Source organism: Condylura cristata, unplaced genomic scaffold (genome assembly GCF_000260355.1).
Source record: "Condylura cristata isolate star-nosed mole 26May11 unplaced genomic scaffold, ConCri1.0 scaffold00011, whole genome shotgun sequence".
Taxonomy (NCBI): Eukaryota; Metazoa; Chordata; class Mammalia; order Eulipotyphla; family Talpidae; genus Condylura; species Condylura cristata.
Genome location: NW_004567112.1, coordinates 54,443,481 through 54,466,553, shown reverse-complemented (window position 1 = coordinate 54,466,553; position 23,073 = coordinate 54,443,481). Strand labels below are relative to the sequence as shown.

Genomic DNA, 23,073 nt, shown 5'->3' with positions numbered 1-23,073 from the left:
TGTAAGGGAAGAAGTAACATGTAGACAGAGATTCAGATGTAGATATATATAGTTTTTTAATAGATCATCTAAAATCCATTCACATTGAAATGAGTTACCTGATGATTCTGGGGGATGAAAAAAAAAATAGTGAACTTCACATACCAATATACCTTCAATTTGGTACCAGAGTTCTACAAAATTGTACTATTACTCATATAATTTACAACTGTCATTTTTAAAGATGTGTGAAAGTTGGACAATTTTCTAAAGAAATAAATCTACATTAAATGAGTTGGGCAGATTGTCTAATAGTAACTTTGTCAAGATCAAAGGATAAAATACATGACATTTTTTTTTCTACTTATGACATTATAAAATTTTCTTCCCAGCCTTTAATTTTTGAAGACAGAAAACTGGGTCAGACATTTCTAGTCATTAAGTCTCCCAGTAATGGGCTATAAACTCTCAAACAAGCTTGGGCTAGAAACTAGTGCTGAAATATACAAACATACTTTATGCAATGAGTAGCACATATATTACAAAAGTCATAAATATACTATAAAATTATCTTCTTTGAAACTTGGCTATAACTCTTAGAATTATTCATAAGATGCTTAAAATATATTTCATCTACACTGTACATTGTTTTATCTTTGCTTTTGTTAAAACAACAGACTTCCTGGGCAAGGTGTATCACCATGGTTATAAAGTGAATTTGTCTCACCTATTTTGTCAAAGTCAACAACCATCCAGAGATTCAAGACCCCTGTCTCTGTCCGAAGTTGTCCTTCTATTTTATTGCTTCAAAAATATGACATAAAAATAAAGAGGCTTTTAAGGTTTATTTGAATGATATTGAGAATGTTTAGTTTCCAGCTGATAATGCATACTCTTCAAATGTTGGAATATATAACAGCACATGAAACATGTTTATCCAATGAGCAGTTTAATTAAATGGAAGATAAATGTCAGTTTTAGTGCCAAATGCAGGAAATCCAAAGGAAAGTATATTTATTTCTACTTTATATATTTCTATATTTATTTGTCCTTTCTCCACCTCCCTTTCTAGTGACATAATAGGTTTGTTTCCCAGTCTTGAAATCTTCCTTAAAATTCTCCACTGGTGGACCCCACCCTGTCTCCCAAGAAGTTTTTCTAAGACTTATCAGTATCCCATGCCTCAGAACAAGGTGACCTCACAAGTTTCCTTGGTAACGTTGGCTTCCTCCTGCTTCATCAGATGTATGATTTCATTGTACAAACGATGAGGAGCATCCAAACCCCAGATGAAATCAACGTGTGCCCACTCTGGAATTTTCTTATGGTAGATAAGGTTGGTCACCTCGGAGAGCAGCATTTTCACGTCTTCTGGATTTGAAAGCCAGTCCTGACCTCCAGTCCACATTGCCGTAGGAACTGTCATGTCTTTAACTCTGTATCTCATAGGAGTTGGCTAGGGGAAAAAAGTCTTTAGTTGTAAATGTCATTTGCCCTTCCAAATTCATAATTTACATCTAAGATAAACATGGCGATGTGCCCTGCATTGTGATGAAAAGTACCTGACCACTAAAGCCATATAGGATTACATTAAGGCTTTTTGTTCCAGCCCTCCTTAAAGGCAAAACTGCTTAAACTTCCTGATCCTCAGTTTCTTCACCTGTGAAATGGGGAAAGTATCTCTAACAAGTTACTAGGTGAAATGAGAAAACAGGTAAACTGTCTGGTATGTCAGATATCCAATGTTCAATTCTTTTTCCCCCATTAATGAATATTTACAATATATTGTTTTTAACAGATAATATTCCTTTTAAAATTTAATGTCATAAATGTATCGTGAGACCAGAGTTACAGATATTCAGCAGAGAAAGGCAAGAGAGTGGAACATACTAGCTAAGAAGCCCTCCAAGTTTCACAGAAACATTCAGTGACAACAGAAAACTCTGAGAAAGCTCCAACCTTGACTATTCACAAAAAAATGTGGGGACATCAAAGGCACCAAAATGTAGTATATTGAACTAACAGGAGGTAAAAGTAGCTCCTGTTTCAGACATGCATCACCCAAGGAAGGGTATATCAGAGTCCTGATTCCTGAGAGTTTCCCTTCAGACCAGCTCACTGAGCTCTTGAGCACCCAGAATTTCCACCACAAAGGTTGAGGGCTCTTTCCTCTCAGAAACTCTAGCCTAGAGCCAAGCTGGTAACCCAATGTCCTTATTCCTTTGTGTGGTTTGTCAAGAATTTTGAAGTTAGAGCTCCTTAACTGTGAAAGATAAGTACAGTCTGTGGAAACCAGTAACTTTTCTCTCATCTCACAGGTGAATAGACCTAAGTGAGCACTAAGGTTCTGTGGTTTTGGAACACCATTTTGTAAACATGTATTTTTTGTTTTAATGATCGTGTCCCGTTGTTGCTTTCTTTTGAATTCAATGGTTTTATCAATTAACTTATTAAATGTTAATAAATTAAAACTATCTTAGACTGGAATGCTTTCTGTAAAGACATACTTTGGGAAGAAGTGCCTGGAGGCTCCAGAAGAAATAGTTACAAGTGCAATTTAAAGTTTGTTATTCAGGGTATGACATAGTCTGTCCAATTTTCTAGCCTTCCTTATCTAGATCAATGTATGATGCTGATTATGCTACGGAATGTTCAAAGACTTACTGGTGTCGGCTCCGTTCTTTCAGCTTTATGTGTGTATAGTCAGTATTTATTTACATTCACACACAAAGATAACAAACTTAAGTGAAGATTTTATGCTTAGAAACTATATATCCACTCTGAATCACTACATATTCCCCCTATAGCATTGACTGTAATTTTCTTTATTTTTTAAAAATTAAAAAAAAAATTATCTTTGTATAGAAGAACTGGAGTGTAGGCCAGTGGTCTAGGGGTTGAGAGGATTCACCAGAGACAAAGTAGTGGATAGAACAGGTGCATTTACTGAAATATACCACTAAAGGGAAGAACAGACAAGACAGGAGAGGTCTGCTCCTCTCCTGTCATGCATCATCTCCCTGGCCGGATCAGGCCTTAGCAATGATAGATAGAGCTGAGACTTAACCCCTAGGCCACTGGGGAGGCCCTGACTATAAGTTGCTTGGGGATTTGAGGTACATGTTCTTATCATAGTTCCTATTTGTTTATTAGACTTATTAAAAGTGTAGCCAAGGAGAACTCCCAGAGATTATTTAGTCCAGCAATTTTTATTTAAAGATAAAGCAATTGAGATCTGAAGTATCAAAGCAGTCTAGCCACAATTGCAAAAGTATGTATTTATTTACTTACTTATATTATGATCACACAAGGTTATAATTAGTGTAGACTAACATGGAAATCCTCACTTGCTATCTCATGACCTATTCGCTGTGCTATGGAACAACCTCATGCCTCCTATCCTGTTTTTTGTTCTGTGTTATCCTAAAACAATCTTTCCAGTAGCCACCTTAGTCTATACTTTTCCCTTCACTAAATCAACCCCATCTGGCTCCTGAGAATCCCAGTGCCTTTTCCACGAAGACAGCCTCATCAACAAAATTTTCTCCTCCTCCTTTATAAAAGCTTTTAAGTGTTATCCTACAAAAACTTAGCTAAATTTTAAATTTCCCATTTTCAAATATAGTCAAGCTGGAATTATTATTTTTCTACCTGAGTTCTTGGGTTTTATTCTCTGGAATAAGTTGCTGCTGTTATATTCTCATTTATTTCAGTAAGATATATTTTCAGCAGATAGTGTTTGATTTTTCTTACCTGATTGCCTTTCTCCAAATTTTTGATCTCGCTTCCCCAGTCAAATGCCCGGAGTTCTCCAGAATTCACTGCCTAAAGTAACACAAAATTTACATGGCATCCAAATGTGTCTCTGGATAAAGATGGGCGGAGGGGTGGAAATACTCAGAGAGCAAAGGCTGAGGGCCCTCTTCTATTGAGCATTAGGATATTTTTCCAGAAATTATAAAGGCAAGAATTAAGCCCTTTCATGGAGAGAGGGCCCTTTCATGTTTACTTGACCACCTCATTATAAAACTCCACAAAGAGTGTCTCCACAGTAGACTGCATAGATGAGAATACTGTATCTCTCTCCTGGCTACTATGGGAAAACACCCGCTGGAGTGGTGATTCTGGGAGAAAGTGAGCAAAATTTAATCCAATTCAGAATATTTCTTTGGTTTTAATTATAAAGTCAATCTATTTTTTTTCTCACAAAGACATGCATACACACATATAAAATGTAACAGCGAGCTTAGGAGAAAAATTTGACTTTAAGTTGCTGTCCTAATATCCATCTTTATTTCTACAGCCAATCAGGTACACTAGAGGAACATTTATAATGAGCAGTGTTAGAGTTAGTGCTTCTTCATATGTGAAAGAGTCCTGGATAGTCACGTTGTCCTTGAATTAGTTCTGAATGTTGTGCTCAAATTCAATACCCGGGACCTTCAGACAGTTCGTTAGTCAGCCTGCTAATCAGGACTTTCCCTCCTGGGATTGCAGGTGAAGTCTATAGCACTAAGGATCCCTCTGAAGAGCTCTTGGGTAACTGGGTTCCTCTTAGCAAATTTTTGTTATTACTTGACCAAGCTGCTGGGGGAGCTGAAAAGGAAAATGTGGGAACAAGAACTTCTCCAGCCTCACCTTTGAGGTGACTAGAGGCAGACAGGCCTCTTTTGCACCATCTGAATTCACACTTTAAGATGCACTAAACATGTTCTTGGGTCAGTTCTTTCCTTCCATCTGCTGATAGGCTCCAACGCTCTACATCAAATTCATAGTTGAAATACCATTGACAGGACTACCTTTCATCTTAGAATAAATGTGAAATATTCTCTGGTTTGTCAAAAAGGCATCCTTTGACTATTTCAGACAAAATGAGCAAAAGTTGTTTGCAAAGAGCACCAAGTCTACCTTCTTACCTGGCTCCAGTGTAGGATATTTTGCACAGAAGTTCCTGCAGGAGTATGAGCGACATATACATTGGCTCGGCTCTGAAATAAAGCATGATTGGTTTGTGGGACATGGGAAAACTCACAAGATGGGCGCCTGGGCATTAGACTAAGAGACAGGAACATCGTTAAATTATCAGCAATTACCCATGAAGCAGTAACAAACATGAAATCAGCACATGAATGAAAAATGCCAAGAAATGTATTCCTAGTCACTGGTATTTTTCATCTGAGAAAAGCTTCTTATTAGAGATCTGACCTTTTGTTTTTTTAAAAAAAGCAAAACAAAGCATCCTTTACTAGAGTAATAAAGAAGTCTCTAGAATTGGGCCTGTAGTAAAATCCTAGCTCTGTTTTTTTTTTTTTTTCTTTAGGGGAATTTGGGAATTCTTAAATTCACAAAATCTCCTGATAGTAACATATCAAGAAAGGAATATTGATATCTGCCTCACAGGATTGTTTCAGAGAATAACATTGTCTGACACACAGATGTTTATTACATGGCATCTAATAAATATATTACTAATAAAGAATAAGAAGAAAGTCTCCAGGAATTGAAGATTATCCCTGCAGGTATTGGAAATGCTGCTAGGTCACCTTTGCTGTTGGGCTTCATTGAAGGATTGTTGGGCTCCCTTGCCCAGTGGATCCCTCATTCCTGCAGACTGGGTGATGTGGAAGTATAAAGGCCAGCCCTTGCGCCCTAACTTGGGATGGTCCAAGGGTCACCCCACCCTTACATGAGACTCTCCTTGAGATGCCCTCACAGCTCCACTTTCCACATTTGCTGTTTTCTTCCCTTTTCTAGTTGTTATCCCAAGGATATAACCCCCACATTGCGAAATCCACCATCCGTTAACTATGCCTCTGCCAAACAGAAACCCCCAGATAGCCTATTCACTTGACCTAAACTATAAGCCAGAAGGACACCAGATCTAGAGAGAAGGTAGGTTGATATAATACACTTCACTCCCTTGACCACTAGGTTCTAATTACTGATTTTAAATTGACCATTGTAAGGAAGCTTGCAAACTTCTTCCATCTATAATCTCCTCTGTAAAGGTGCCTCCAGATCTCACCCACCTATAATCTGTGAAGATCACATGGAGCAATGCCTTGAAGGTAAGCTTGCCTCAGTCCATGTTGAAACATATTATTATGACTCAGAGAAAACTGAGTTAGAAGGATTACATTTCTCTAAATCTTCAATAGGATTAGCTTACCCTCAAAGAATAACTCCTAACCTGACTTGGGAAATTGAGAATTTATGAAGTTCCTGCTTACCATGTTCATATTGTTTGCGTTGAATCCTCCCAGAAGTAACATGATATTGCTACAAATCTGGTCAATAATCACCTGGCCACACAGGTAAATAACAAACTGTCTGAGAAATCTGGTTTGGTACAGAAATTCTTTTTTGCCAAACAATCCCTGTAAAAATATGAAGTGGAGTAATAGTCATTACATTCTAGTCAAGAAGTAGCTCTAATTTGAGAGTATATCTTAGAAAATTGGGCTGGGAGGAATTAAGTGAAGAGTCATATACCTTGATCATCATGTCTGGCAACAACAGGAATTTGGTTCCAGGGCTTTTTGCATGTTTAACAGTGGCTACGGGTGCTAAAGCAAAATTCATTTTGATTTTCTGAGCCAGTTCTGGCATGGTGGAAAATGCAATAAAGCCTACAAGAGAAAAATATATCAGCATGGATATTGACTCTTCTAGAGCTCAGAAATTGCTTCTTTCACTTTTATTGAGCTATTTCAGTAATTGTGTGTCATTATATCTTAACTCTTATATGCAATGATAAACTTTTTGAGAAAAACAAACAAACAAAAAAATACCAGCAGTAAAATCTCGTCTGTGTCCCCTAAGACATCTAGCTTTCCAGTAGTGAGTTCTCATTCAATTATTGAATTATTGAGTCTCATAACATGGATTTTTGGAAATATACACACACATACTCAGACTCATATGAGATTTCAGAGTAGATGACCAGCTAGCATGGATCTCAGACTGTAACTACATAGTGAAAAATTTGTTGTGAGAAAAATAAGGCAGAACAAATACAAAATACATATATGTGTGTGTATGTGTGTATCCATCTAATTGCTAGACACATTGCTGGGGACTTTCATAGGTCTTACCCCATTTAATTGTCGAACTCCTTTGAGATCTTTTTAATAAATATCTACAGTGGCAGCTACAGAAAAATATAGGTATCTCTTTATTAAAAAGCAATCTTTTTTTTATCATAAGGGTCACTGAATTTATTTTTTTAAAAAAGCATATTCTGAGGCCTCTCTGGGTGCCAAGGAGTTAAGTCTCAGCATTATCCCCACTAAGGCCTACGTGTGATCCCCAACCAGGGCACTGACCCACATGGCACAGCAGACATTTCCTGTCTCTCCATTTGCTCCTCTCAGCAGTGTATTTTAGTGAATCTGCGGGTTCTGTTCCCCACTTTGTCTCTGGTGAATCTCTTACTCCCACACTTCTGGCCTATACCCCACTTCTTCTATGAAAAAAAATTAAAAATCATGTTCTGTAACATCATGAGTATTAAGAAACAAGGCTTTTGATATCTAATTTTTCTGGGACCAATTGTAATAATCTCATTTATAAGTTGTTTAATTAACTTTAACTTTAGAGAATAAGAATGGGACCATGGTTAAATCAGCTTGTTACTCAGGTTTTTTTTTAATCTATAAAATAAGACAAATCCCCTGACTTTGGAAGAAAAAAGCTATTATATAAAGCTAGAGGAAGGGACCAACATTTGAAACACTATGTGCCTATTTCAAAAAGGCCTAAGTATTCTATGGCTAGGTTGGTATTCATAAGTTATGGGAGAGGGAAGATAAACAGGAAAACTGGAATCACACGACTTCTGGAATCATGACTTCTGACTGGTTCCAGAAAGTGAGTAGTAAGAAAAATGATTCTCTTGCTGCTTCCCACCCCCCTCCCAAATGATTGCCATGTACATGGAGACCCAAGAATGATATGTTGTTATTAACTCTTGTTTATCTGGCTGTACCATAGGTAGAACTGGATGAAAATATATTTAGAAACATGAAACTATTTACCAGATTAATTCTAATCATTAGAACCCCTATCAAATATTAAGATTTGAAACTCTAGATAATTTTTCTGGGCAAAACCTTTCTTGAGGCCAATCAAGTTCAAGTTCTCTATATTGACTACCCCATGGCAGAAACTACTCGAAGAATCCTATATTTTTCTGCATTTTCCTTTCTCTCAAAATAGCTTTTAGCCTCATTATTAGCATCTTTGTCTTTATGTCAAGTTGAACAACTCGAATGTCAAGAGAAAACATTTTGAAGGGCCTCTGGATATTAGAGTAAGAGCAGATATATATAATATTTTACCTTCCTTCGGGACAATTAGGATAACTTAAATGACATTACTTCTCGGCCTTTTGGCTAAGATCAAGTGTAGGATAACTTAAATCACTTTAATATTAATGCAAAAATCCAAAAGGAAAACGTGAAATTCAGATTCATTTCCTTCAGAGCATCAATTAAAATGAACCAAATGAACTTATGTTCTTAGTTACAACAATCCTCAAGATTCACAATTCAATTTTATTTTCATAAGTCATAGTGAATAAAGATCACAATTTCTGGGAATGTTCTATAGGATAAAAGCCCATGGAGCATGGTGGTATCTAAGAAGCTGCAATGAATCTGTTTTCCCAAATGATCCAGGCAGTATCATGTTTATATTAATAAAAGAGAAGGATGAGATTCAATCAAAAATAGCCCTCTGTTGTGCTGTGTTTAACCTACTAAAGGGTTGGTTTAATCCTAGCAGGTCAACTACCTGCACTAGCTTCTGAGTTAAAGAGGTCAGGACTGCAGGCCCTATAGGTTAGTCTTTGCAGTCAGTTTGCCACAAGTCTCAGTGTGACTCTCAGAGAGAACAACGGGATGAATGGGAGAATCCCCTAGACACACTGCACTTTCATCAACACTGACATCTCCCTTCAAGGTGGCTTCTTTCTCCATTGAAATTTCTCAGTGTAAGTATGGGGTCCTCTCCTTGTTTGAGGACTCAGTCTACACCTAAGGATTTCAGGGAGCTATTTAAATGCCTCTCCATTGTGGCCGATACAAAGTTAGCCAAAGGTGAACTCATGACTTGAGGGAAAATATGAGATAGTCACTGTAACTTTTGCAGAATCAAATGTCCTGGCAAATTACTGTCAGTGGCTGCAGTGACTGTATGGTCTGCTGGGTCTCAGAAACCCAAGATTCAAGCCTCTGTAGTGTGTTGTTGAAGTAAGGGAACAAAGAACTTTAGTTAGCTAACAGCTGGTTGAGATTTTTTTCACGATTGACTTTAATTATGACAGTGGGTTTTGTGGGTAGTTTATTTCTTGTTTTATTAAAGGAATATGACAAGAACTAAGGGCATTTACCTAAGAAGTGGTGGAGCCAGTATTTTTTTTTTTAAAGATTTATTTATTTGTGCATACAGAACTGGGGTACAGGCCAGAGACTCAGGGGCGGCGAGAGGCTTCACCAGAGACAGAGTGGGGAACAGAACAGGCAGATCGACGAAGTACACTGCTGAGGGGATCAGCGGGCGGGTCAGGAGAGGTCTGCCACGCCATGTGGTCGCCTCCAGGGCAGGCGGGAATCAAACTCATGCGGAAGTGGCTTTAGCTTCTCAGTGCAGTGCTTTAACCCGCTGCGCCACCAGGGAGGGCCAGAGAGCCAGTATTTTTAATCCACATCTGTGTGATCTCAAAGCCCTTGTTCTTTCTACCATCCCACAGACCTCGCTCAATTTCATCCCCATTTCCCAAAGCCCTGGGGTCACCGAAGAGGATGGCTCGAATCTGAGAGAAACACAAGATGACGGATCCCAGGCATAGTTGGGCACCACATGTTATATTTTTTCCGAGCATACAAACCTGGTTTCTTTGAACCTACCCATGGTGGTGCCCTGTGAATAGCCGACATAATAGATCTTTTCCTGGCCCGTTTTCTGCAAAATAAAGTTTATGACTGCAGGAAGGTCAAACCTAGCCATCTCATCATAACTACAAGGGGAAAAGACAAAGTCATAGGAAAAATTATAATCAGAAGCAAGCAAAGTCACCCCCAGGCTTTACAAGCAAGATCTTGAGTCATCAGCCCCAACAGCTCTTTAGCGTGCCCCTCACCACTCTCAAAATGGACTAGTTTGAACCTATGATTTACAGATCAGAGGCTGTTAGCAAACTGCTGTTTTTTCCAGATGTTACCATAGAACGATTACCATCTTCAGTGAATAGTGACTGAGCACTTCCATCTTGTAGTGGAGATATCTTGTTAGCAGAACAACACAGGGCCATGCAGACTGTCTTATTTGAAAGTATTAAAGTTGCTGCTAGGCCCCTTCTCTGATGAAATGTATAAAGATCAAATTAAATGTCATCGGTAAATTAAATAAAAACATTAAACCATTTTTTTGCAAGAGTATGACAGATGTATTTGTGACATTGCCGATCTTATTGTGTCTTTAATATACATGGGCCCTGTCTTCACTCATGAAGAGTTAGTTCCTGATTCCCTATCTACAAAGCCATTTTATCTCAATCACTGGGCCACAAGCACCATTCCTATTAGCCAGACCCAACCTTTCTACATGGGGAACCCAATCCTCCCTACTACTTTCCTCCCAAATCCTAACTTACTAATTAATTAAAATAACTGGGGGAAATCATGTAAGATATTAATGACCCAAGCACACAAATTTGCTGAATAGTAAAATCATCATTCTTCACCCGCTTCTCCCAAAGACATCTATGATCATCTCCATTCTTAAGATTTTCACCTACCTGAAGGCCCAGAACTCATCTTGATCGATGGAGAGTCTCTTGTGTTTCCGAGACCAGGTGTTCCCCCTGCTGTTTCCCATCCACACGTCAAAGCCAGCATCTGCCAGGATGAAGCCCAGGCTGTTGTTGGGCAGGTTTGAGATCCAGTTGCTGGCATCACCAAGGAGGCCATGCTGCAGTAACACCACAGGCTTGGAGCCTAAGGAAAAAGAATGGAACTGTGTAAAATGATCACGTCTGTTCCAGTCAGGCTCTGGCTGGCCTGATCTATCTGGAGAGTAGCTTAAAATCTCGTTGTCTTGATTTCCTTGATAGGAAAGTAGAAGCTCTTTATAACTGACATTCCATTGGTTTGTATAATTATGTTTCAACAATATGACTTCATATCTTGACAAAAGGATGTTCATATTAAAACAAAAGGAACTTGTATAACTCAAATGCAAAAGAAGTGGATAAAGAATCTGAAATGACAGTTTGCCAAAGAAAATACACAAATGGCCAACAAATTCATGAAAAGCTGCTCTCCATCACTAATCACCAGAGAATGACATATCAAAACCATGCCCTGCTAGAGATAACCTCACATTCCTTAGCATACCTTTTATCAAAAAGAACAGTGTTAGTAAAAGGGAGAACTCAGGAAAAAAGGGAACTCTTAAACAGAAGGGGCAGAATGTAAACTGATATGGTCATTATGGAAGACAGTGTGGAGATTCCTCAGAAGTGAAACATAGAACTACCATATAATCTAGCAATCCTGCCTTTCGGATTCCAAAGGAAATGAAACCAGTATTTTAAGGGAATAGCTGTACCCCGTATTCATGGTAATATTAAGAAATATACAAACAGGCCCTCCCTGGTGACGCAAGGGGTTAAAAGGCAGCGCTGCAAGCCAGCCGCAGCCACTTCAGTACAAGTTCAATCCCCAGCCCCGGAGGTGACCCACATGGTGCTGCAGACCTCTCCTGGCCTGTCCGCTGCTCCCCTCAGCAGTGTACTTTGTTGATCTGCCTGTTTTGCTCCACACTCAGTCTCTGGTGAATCCTCTCACCATCCCTGCACCTTTGGCCTGTACCCTAGTTCTGTATGCATAAATAAATAAATCTAACAAAAACAAAAAGAGAGAGAGAGAGAGAAGATGCAAATAGCCTAAGTATCCATTGACTAGTGAGGCTGGAGGAAATCTGATATGTAAATATGTGTATACATATATGCATATATATATGTGTATATATATATATATATATATATACATAGATATATATATAATATATATATCCATATGCATTATTTAGTCACGAGAAGTACAACTGGGTGGTCCCTAGGAAAAGGGGAAATTCTAGGTTCCCTGCCCCACCCAGAGGGAGGGTGGAGCTGAGAAGAGAAAAAGAGAAAAGAAGGAATCTGATAGGAAGGAAGCAGGATAGAGAGCCAGGAGACCTGAGATAGCCACATGGAACAAATGGAGGCATGTGACGAAACCCTGTTTATTTCTTAGCCCTGGGCTGGTTAAGGCAGATGTGAGTGAGAGACCCGTGGGGAGGGTGACTGTGGCAGCTTTTATCTTAATTTTGACTTTGCTCTTTTCCTCCCAGACATGTCTGGCCATCTCTGACCCTTTTCTATGGGTTCCTGCCAGAAGGTGCTTTAGTCTTGTGGTAGGCATTCAGGCCTTGCTTTGGGCCAATCCCTTTTGGGTTGACTTTTGCCCACGAGGGGATGGGTAACTTCAGGTGTTTGATTTAGAAATTATTTTCTTTGTCTTCCGTATTGTATACTCACTGTATTAAAGTTCCTTTTCATTATAGTCTCATAGGTTTTGTCTTGATGCGGCAGATGGCAGAATCTATTTAGAGCAGGCAGGTTTGGGGGTTCAGTGGTGCCCCTCTCCCTGCCCTGTAACAGAAGGAAGAAAATCTTTCCATTTTTGACAACATGAATAAAACTGGAGGATATTATGTTAAGTGAAATAAGCCAGACAGGGGGAGATATACCTTATGTGAAATACAAAAAACAACAAAAAAAGAACTCATGGAGACAGCAAATAGAACAATGGTTACCAGGGACTGGGGAGTGGAGGAACGGGGGGATGCTGTCAAATCACACAGGTCCTCAGCTTCAAGGCGAATAATTTCTGGGGTTCTGGTATACAGCACAGTGACTATAGTTAATTATACTGTGTTGTATACTTGAAATGTGGTGAGAATACATCTTAAGTAAACTCATGATATACCCAAAGATAAATAAAATCCTAACTATTGAGTTGATGGATGTGTTGATTAACCTGAGTGTGGTAATTATTGCACAATGCATACACATGTCAAATAATCACATTGTACACAAACAACATTTGGTCAATTAGACATTAATGAAGCTGAGGAAAAAAGAAAAACATCATTAGTATGGACTACGTCATCACCATATGGTTTCATTATATGATGCCAGAAAGGCTCAGCTTCACTTCTGAGCTATTCCCGCCAAAATGTATAGCCAGAAACACACCATGAAGAAACTTCAGATAAATCAAGTCAAAGAGTTCCCTGTAAAATGAGTTTCTAAAACTCTTTAGACACCAAGGTCAAAAAAGAGGGAAAAACAAAAACAAAAAAACAAACCTGAGAAATATATTCAGGTTATAAATTGATACAGTTATTATAGAAAGTATTATGGAAGCTCATTAAAAATTTAAGATAGCATTAGCAAATAATCCAGTAATCCAACTTTTGGGATTAAAATGAAATCATACATGACAACTAAATGTGGTGTGTGAACCTGGATAAAACCATGGACGAGGCAAGGAAAAAAGACTATTAAGGGAATTTGGCACACTTGACAAAATTTGAACATGAACGGTGTATAAGATACTAATATCAATCAAGTGTTTCTTATTTTTTTTTAAGATTTATTCATTTATTCATATAGAACTGGGGTACAGGCCAGAGATGCGGAGGATGAGAGGAGTCACAGAGACAGAGTGTGGAGCAGAACAGGCAGATCGACAAGGTACACTGCTGAGGGGAGCAGCGGGCGGGCCAGGAGAGGTCTGCCACGCCATGTGGACTCCTCCCGGGCAGGCGGGAATCGAACTCATTGCGGAAGTGGCTTAAGCTTCTCCGTGCAGCGCCCCAACCCGCTGCGCCACCAGGGAGGGCCCAAGTGTTTCTTATTTTTAATAAACAAATTGTGATTTTAGAAGCTCGCATCCTTCATGGTGAAGGGGATCCTCAAATATGCCACACCGGCACAGAAGTTTTTCTGGAATTCCTAATCTGTCTAAAAGCACTGCCTCAAGAAAGAACTGTTTTCAAAAAAGCCCCTTCTTTGGAAAAATCTGAATTTTCACAGAAGTTGGCACCATAACCAGACAAACATTGTCGCAACTGAAAGTATCTGTCCTTTGTTTTCCGGAAGGCCCATTAATTTTTCCAACAAGTCATTTGCTTTCTAGTTTTTTTCTCTTCCTTTCCCCTACTGGATTCTAACTACCCCTTTGAGCACTCATCTCTAACTGCTTCCTTATCTGTCTGCAGTGGCCATGCTAATAAGCCTGCTTTTCTCTTGTTAATCTGTCTCTTGTTAATCTATTTTCCAGGGTTCCAGGGGAAACCTAAAATGACTAGGGAAAAAAAGATTTTCCTGCCCAACATCAAGAAATGCATCTTGAAATATTAAGGGTGACATGATATAAAAATTTACTATCAAAATATTTTTGTAAAAATAATATAGGCGAGAGAGAAAGGGAATAATAAAGTGAATGAAGACAAAATGTAATTTTCACAGGTAAATCAGAGTTAAGAGTATAAGGAGCGTCCCTCTACTATTCTAAGAACACTTCTGTAAATCTGAAATGATATCAAAATGAAAATATCAGTAAATGATACAGAAGGTCTAGGGCTTTAGAAATTTTAATAAGTTAGTGAATTGTGTAAATTCATCATTTTTGTATATTAGCAATTAATACTTGTTAAAAACAATAATACAGGCCCCAAAGGAGTTGCTTAGACTAAGCTCCATGTCATCAAGCTAAAGAGTTCACTGAATTGTAGTTTCAGGTTCAAGAAATGGACTCTAAACCCAGCCATCAGTGATCACCTCATGGACATTCATTGTCCTCTGCCTGATTCCCCTTAGTATCTCCTGAAGGAGAGTGGCCTTGTTGTAACCAAGCCACTTTTCTGCTTAGCCTAACTTCCTGGTTCCAGTCCTTTCTGTTCCACCTCTTCCACTTTGCTTGGAGCGCCTTTCTCCCTGTTAACTGGATGCTGCCGACTTGATAAATCAGTTGATATGTCTAAAGAGTCTTTAAAATTTACTCAGTTGAGTTTTTTAAAAACATACTGGAGGAGTAAGAAAATTTGCATATTTAGAAGGAAAAAAAAATCATGTTCTTGACAGGAGCATAAAAATTAACGATAGATCATCACTGTAAGCTTCACGCCACAGTTCAGGTCTTAAAAACTGTTTTCCTGTCGCTGTTGTTGTTATTGCTGTAACTTACTATGAAATTCTCACAGGGCTTCAGTGCTTCATAGCAACACAAGTCACAAACCTCACCAGATTTTGAGGGACCGCTTATTAAATGGTAGCTCCCCGTTGCTTTGGGAACTGAATTCTTAAAGATTTATTTATTGATGCATACAGAACTAGGGTACAGGCCAGTGTTGCAGGGGCGGTTACAAGGATTCAACAGAGATAGAGTGGGGAACAGAGCAGGCAGATTCACTGAAATACACTGCTGAGGGGAGCAGTGGGCAGACAGGAGAGGTCTGCTGTGCCATGTGGGACTCCTCTCTATTGGGGGATCCAACTTGGTGAAGTGGCTGCTGCTCAAGCGGCTGCAGCTTCTAGAGCTGCTCCTTTAGCCAGTTGTGCCACCAGGGAGGGCTCTGAGAACTCAGTTCCTAAGTAGCCTCTCTATAGGGGAAAAGACTTATACGACAAACACTTCCAGCCTTTGGGCCATCTTCATAATTCCATTTGCCTTATTTACCCCTGTGGTAATAGAGAAATTTACTGCTGTGAAGTACTAGGGAAAGGAAGTCAGAGGCATTTCAGGTTTTCCTTTTTATCTGGTTATTGAATTCATCCTCCTGACTCTCAAGGAGGTGTCTTTAACTGTGTCATGAGGAAATCATATCAAAATGGATCAATGCTCCTCACAATCCCTCACCATTTCCAAGGCTGGACTGTTTTGATACAATACTTTAGCACCTATGGTTCACCTGGTGATAGAATTGACTTGTACGCGATTTCCTTCATTTCATACACACCCTAGAATCATAGTCTTTCATTTCAGTAACAGACAGTCGGCCAGTAACGCTAAAAAAATAAAAATAAAAAACATCATTCCTGAGGCTACACCAGCTTATTTTCTCCCTCCATGAAAATATTTAAAACTAGCAATTTGATGAAGTATGATAAAATATTTTATCAAAACTTAAAGACATTTTCCAGCTGTTTTCAGGATGAATTTCATTGGCCTTCTTTTGAAATGGTGAGAAATCTTTTTCCTCCTGTGCTGGGAGATTTCCTTTTTGAAACTAATGGGAGCAGTAAGAACAGCACCGGTCACTAGGAGGAGGTCGGGGGCGTATTCTGCACTGACTGGCTGGGGAAAGGCTAATGGTACCTGGAACCCCCAACTCTTTCGCAACAGATTTGTATGCAACAGTCTAGGAAAATACAAAGGGCTATAGGACTCCGAAGCTTCTTTTCACTTATTTACATAAAAATTCATTCATTCATTTAGCATATATTTATTGGCACCTACAATGTGCTTGACACTCTACTAGGTTATTGGCTGTAGACATGAATGCCTATTGAGTTTATATTTCAGTTGAGAGGAGAGAAAATACAAAAACCAAATATCAATTTGCCATGGGAAACCTCAGGTATTAATACCAGATGGTGATATACACTACAAGGAAAAGTCAGCAAGAATGAGGGAGGATAATAGGATAAAAGAGCTGTTAGTTTGAATAGGGTAGTTAGGGAAAGGTTAAGATAGAGCAGGGAAAGGAACACAGTGGAGGCTTGAAAGAATTGGGAAAACAAACTATGTCACTATCTGATATATCGGTGGTACAGAGGGAGAGTTGTAAATTCAAAGGACCTGAAGTGGGAGTGTATTGAATATACATAAGGCACAGCTATGCACTGGTAGGAAAAACAAAAAATGTTGGTTTTCAAAAAGCACCACAACAGCAAGTTGGAATTAATACACAACACCCAATAACATTTGCCCGGCATTTGCTGATTCTAATTAAGAACATGGGCAATAGCGACAGGCAGGCCTTAATTTAAACGCAGGTTTTGCAAGGCGCTAACAAGTACTAACCAGAGACTTCTGGCGAGTTATGCTGTGTATTCTGAGTGTCCTAAGATTATTGTGAAAGTTAAATGAGACTAAAGCAACTAAAGCATTTAGAAATGTACCTGGCATTTAGAGAGAACACGATAAGAAATTATATTCTCTGTACTCATGACAGATAATGTAGTCGCTAGTATCAACCTAAAGCTAGCGTAGCAAAAAGAACAGAGCCAAGTAGAGATGGAGGCTTAGCACATTCAGTTAGTGATGACAGTACATTTCTTAAAAGCTAACAATGGCTAAAAGTTTCACATATGAAAAGGGGGATTATACAAACTATGGAAATATATATTCCCCAAGTTTAAAATGTACCTATAGTGCTTGATTATTTAAAAGAACTTAGTGGAAATCTGGGAAATATCTTAAGCATTTAACATGCTATTAGGATGAGAAATATATAGTAGGCAGGTGGTGGACACAGAACCACACTGGAATGTGCTTTTTTTCACAAGCTGGAGTTGGTGTAGTCTACTCAAGTGCTCACCAGTGGACATTCTATAGAGATAGCTCTATAGGAGAGGCTTAGAGAAAATGCTAGAGGGATACATGAAATTGAGTTTCCTTGCAGAGTTCTTTCTTTCTTTCTTTCTTTTTTTTTTTTTTTGAAACAAACACTGTATGCTTATTTGGAGATAAGACAATGGTGATATGGACTATGGAAGAATCTCAAGTCATCTTATGACATGAAAGTGGACTCTGGGCTGTACCTAGAAATCTTAGTCCTTCAACACACTCAAATCACAAAAATTCATCACTTAAAATAAGTCTGTTATGTTGGGATGACACGGAATGAATCATACCTCTCTTCTTAGTTTGCACTAGACCTTGAGGAATTCTGTTAATGGAAAGGATATAGTCATCTTCTGTTGTAACTTCATACTCTTCACAGGGATAGCCTTTATGTAGAATGATTTCACTCTATGGAACAAAGACAATTTGTGGTGAGTTCAGTTCTGTATGGCAATATTCCCAATAATCCAAAAGTAAATAATAGATTCCTTGATGCTAAAGACAAGAAATCCTTTACTTTTTCCTAGCCTATCTTGTTAATCTTAGAATTCATCAACTCTCTGCAGCCCTCATTTTCTTTGTTTAGTGTAGAGACTGAAGTAGCATATTGATTTTTAAAGTGTGGGCCCTGGACCAAAAGCATCAGCATTGCGGACACTTACTAACATATAGAGATCAGTTTCTACCCAAATCTACCGAGTTCAGAATTCAAGAAGTAACCTAGTAAAATGTCTATTTTTAAAAAAGATTTATTTATTTGTGCATACAGAACTGGGGTACAGGCCAGAGGTGCAGGGGCAGCGAGAGGTTTCACCAGAGACAGAGTGGGGAGCAGAACTGGCAGATCGATGAAGTACACTGCTGAGGGGAGCAGCAGGCAGGTCAGGAGAGGTCTGCCATGCCATGTGGTCACCTCAAGGGCAAGTGGGAATTGAATTTATGAGGAAGTGGCTTTAACTTCTTAGTGCTGTGCTTTAACCTGCTGTGCCACCAGGGAGGGCCGATCTGTGTCTTAATAGGTTTTTTTTTTAGGAATTCTGATACACTCTAGTAATTGATAACCAGTGGACCAGAACAGACTCGGAAATTCAGCTGTATCAGAGTTATCTGGAATATTTAAATATTCAGATTACAGAAGTCACTGCTCACTTCATATTTGGGATCGGGAAATTCTAAAGCAGCCTGTGAGGTACTTCTAGGATGACTCAGAAGGTTATACATTCCCTAAAGATTCTCCTTCTCTAAAGCCATACATTCAAAAGCAGTAGTTCTAGTAGTTCTTAACATTTTTAGATAAAGAATCCCTTGGTGAGTATGAGAAGTATAAAAATGGATATACATATTGAAACATTTTCATTTTTGTCTACAATTTTAAAGAGTTCACACCGTTGTCAATATATGGACCTCTGGTTTAATATGGACCCCTATTTTATACCATTTTACATGTAGCAATTCTTTATAAGATATGAACCTCAGAGAATTTCCTAAGTACCCTTATTATTTTTGCTTACTGTTATCACCCAGAGATGAAAGAATTATTGCTATTAACATCATGTTAAAAAGAGGAAAAGAGGACATTCCCAAAGTAGTGTATGGAATAAAACAGCATTGTAATTAAGAGAAAGGCCCTGCAGTTCTACTGTTTGAGTTTTAATGTTGACTCCATTGTAAGAACAAGCTGTATGGTCTTAGGACATTTAGTTAACCCATTCCCATTTCTGTTTATTCATAAATATACCAATGATTTATATTCCCTGGGATTATTGTAAGGAATATAAAAAAGACAATGCATCAACACTAGTTTGCTTGACACATAGTAGGTATCCAGTGAGCATTATCTACTGCTATACTTGAAAATAATTAACCAGGCCCTCCCTAGGTGCAACAGGTTAGGATGCAGCACTGCAAGCTAGCGCAGCCACTTCAGTGCGAGTTCGATCCCTGCCCTGGAGACAGCAGGGATGGCGTGGCAGACCTCTCTTGACCTGCCCTCTACTCCCCTCAGCAGTGTACTTCATCAATCTGCATGTTCTGCTCCCCACTCTGTTGTCTCTGGTGAATCCCCTCACTTCCCTGAACCTCTAGCCTGTACCCCAGTGCTGTATGCATAAATAAATAAAATATTTAACAAAAATAATTAACCAGATCTTATGGGAAGTGGTGTGTATGCATGTGGTGTATGTGACACCATTATAACTTAACCTCAAAGAAATTATAAACCAGTGTTCTCAAATTTTATTGTGCATAAGAATTATTTGGATGATTTATTAAAATTCAAATAGCTGTATTACACTGTGAACAATCTGCTTTGATTGGTCTGGAAAAGATTGGAAGAAATGACATTGCTGATGTAAGAACTAATCTTCGAAAACCAAGTTGCAGATGACTTGAGGAGGAAATATATAAGATACAAGAATAGTAGACATCTAACAAATTTTTAGTATGTACCTATGGTAAGTAATATATCAAATAAGGGAGGAAGGATACTAGCAAATGAAAAAGCAAAGGGATTCTGAGTTGTAAAAGTACTGTGAGCAGGCCTCTTAAGGCAAGGGCTCAGGAAGGAGCATTTGAATTGGGTCTTGAGGGGTGAGTAGGAGTTATCCAAAAGAGCAAAGGAGTTAGGCACAGAAGTATGAATATCTTGGAAGAAAAAAACCTACAGCCACAGTCAACATAGTCTGTAGACGACAGATAATCAATCAACTATGCTCAACTGGAGGGTGCATGTAAGATAATAATTGGACATACCTTTGTAAACATAAAAATGTAGTCCTCAAGCAATTAGATTCTGAAGGGTATAGGCATTATTTGTAAACTTATAAATTTGTAAACCATTTTGAGGGAAGTTTTTCTATCTATCCATCCATCCATCCATCCATTCATCATCTCTCTCTATATTTACAAGTTATTAATATTTAACTTTTAATTCTACTATGCATTCTAACAAGGTGGCCTCATACTCTCAAATAATTCCTATTCATTTTTCTTCAGACAACCTTCCTAAATTCCCTTAACTAGGCACTTCTATTTTATATTTTCTTTTCTTTTGATCTCAGTACTCTTACAATGAATAATAGTGTTTCCTGCCAAACCGTAAGCTCCATGATGTCTGGGCTTTGATATTTTTACATTTCTTTGCAACCTCAGTGCACAGCACAGTAAGAGATTTAGAAGGTGCTAGAAAAACAGGTGAGTTGAATACCAAGATATAGCTAGATTATATTCCACATAAGACAGTCTATACAGTCAAACCAATTCAGACTCTGAACTACTTTTCAACAATTTCCTATTTTATTTTGCTTTACTAGGCATAGTTGCTCAATAGCAGAATTCAATTTAATGAATTTTAATCTTAGCGTTCCTGAAACACCAGCAGTGTGTAGGTGCTAGGCACACCTAATGGGTGGGTCCAGGAAAACTGACACTGCTGCAGCTAAAGAGATTACCTCCACCTCAGACACTTGAGAAGATCCTCAGGGCCAGAAGGATGGATACTTAGGTCTACACCAATGTTCCAAATATTGGGACAAACCATCTAAAGACAATTTATCATTGAAATGGTCAAAAGAAACTTGTTTTTTGCAATTTTTGATTCATAAAACTTGTACTGCTTGTGAGCATTTTAAAACCCATTCATGAAGGCTACTGCAAAAGGAGCCTTAAATATTACAAAGGTATGTTAAATCTATGCTAAATTTATGGTATGTGAGCATTACATACTATCATCTTACTCATCTGAAGGTAGCCTCTCCTTCTCATCTGGGAGGATCTATTGCATAGTGGTTATAATTATAAGTTTTGTGTGGAGGCAGGTCTGGATTTAAATTGTAGCTCTACTGTTCATCAGCAACATGACCTAAATTAAGTTGCTTAATCTCTTGTATCTATTTCTTGATTTGAAAATTAGGGATGATCATATCTATAGGACATTGCAATGGAGATGAAATGAAATAGTATCTTTATAGCTTTCATCACAATTTATGTTATGGAATAAGAGTTACTATATGGCAGCCATGATTAAAATCTGACAATGAATTTGTAAGTAAGCCAAAAATAAAAGTCCCTGGGATAAACAGATATCACATCATTCATGCATTTTACTCTCAGAAAGCCTTCTTGAGCATTCATTAGCTTCCTATAGTTGCCAGTCAATAGAGTTACAGGTCCCAAATAGGATACAAAGAACAAATCAGAGTGGCATAAGATGGAACTAGAAGTGGAACCTTGATAGTTAGTAGGGGTTACCAACTATCCCATGTAGGAAAAAAGTAGAAAAATCACAGAAAATAGAAATTGAGAATCTGTGCTTAACCCCTCCAAAAAGAAATGATTTCTATGCTCATAGAATGAATCGATGAATTGAAGAAAAAGCTAAATTATGTTGAAATTCAAAGGGATGGAGTAATTCATGCAATTTTACTGACTTTGTTCAAGGAGAATCCAGGTCCACTCACTTAAGTTTAGTATTCTTCCTAGTATAATATGCTAACTATAAAAGCATAGCTATACGATGCTTTTCCAGTTGTAAAAATTATCTACCACATATAAATAAATATAGCACATGTTGCAGATAACACAGAGATGCAAACAAAAAGTAAAGCACTTCATTTGGCCCCAAATATTATGGAAAATCCCAACTTACAACATTCATGAATGCTTCTGGGTCCACATCTTTAGTCGGCATACGTCCCGAATTCACATTTCTTTGGAACAGATACGCCACCAGAATCAGAAGCCATATCTCCATTCTGTGTGAAACAATCCATTCTCTTGACAAGATTTTTGACATGGTCCAACATCTGCATTTATTTTTTCTTGCTAATATAGTAACTCATTCTATAGTCAGCTGTTATCTGTAGGTGAAAATGTTCTTTCATATATTTTCCAGCTGTAATTTCTCCCCCAAATCCTGAAGCAAATTAAACAAACTTCGTTGATAGGAGTGGAAGAGCACAAGGTGGAATCAAAACATTATCTAGGATGGCCCAGTGGCCCCTCCCACTCCTCCCTCACCCAACAGGTAGTTCACCAATCCTTTAACGTCTGGGTGTGTAGAACTTTCTTTGATGCAACCTGTAGTTATGTGCATAAATTATTGCCCATAAAATGACTGCTTTTCATCATCAGGTAATGAATTAGGAAGCATCTTTTTCTTTTTCCCCTAGTTTCAGTCTTTCTCTAACAGATAGGTTTGGAGTCTGCAGGGAACATTTCAAGTTTCTATAGCTACATTCTAGGGTTTTAGTTATCACTATCCTGAGACTACTTGGCTGAAGATCAATGTAGTGAAAAGTATTTTTACTTAAAATGTTTTTTTTAAAAATTTAGGATGTTTTCTATTTTCATGTGGATGATAATCCTAATTTTTTAAAAAGGACTCTTTCATATGTTGAAAATTTCTGGCAAATTCAGC

The 23,073-nt window shown here is 38.3% G+C and overlaps 1 protein-coding gene across 1 annotated transcript; it reads right to left on the bottom strand.

Moving 5' to 3' along the window:
* Positions 1-1,086: 1,086 nt before the first annotated feature.
* On the bottom strand, positions 1,087-22,619 carry LIPM (lipase, family member M). Its single transcript, XM_004680899.2, has 9 exons — positions 22,303-22,619; positions 17,948-18,065; positions 10,778-10,976; positions 9,888-9,997; positions 6,472-6,608; positions 6,210-6,356; positions 4,896-4,967; positions 3,733-3,804; positions 1,087-1,435 (listed from the first exon to the last, which is right to left on the bottom strand). The coding sequence occupies exons 1-9, from the start codon at positions 22,447-22,449 to the stop codon at positions 1,163-1,165; spliced, it is 1,275 nt and encodes a 424-aa protein (XP_004680956.1). The 5' UTR covers positions 22,450-22,619; the 3' UTR covers positions 1,087-1,162.
* Positions 22,620-23,073: the final 454 nt, after the last annotated feature.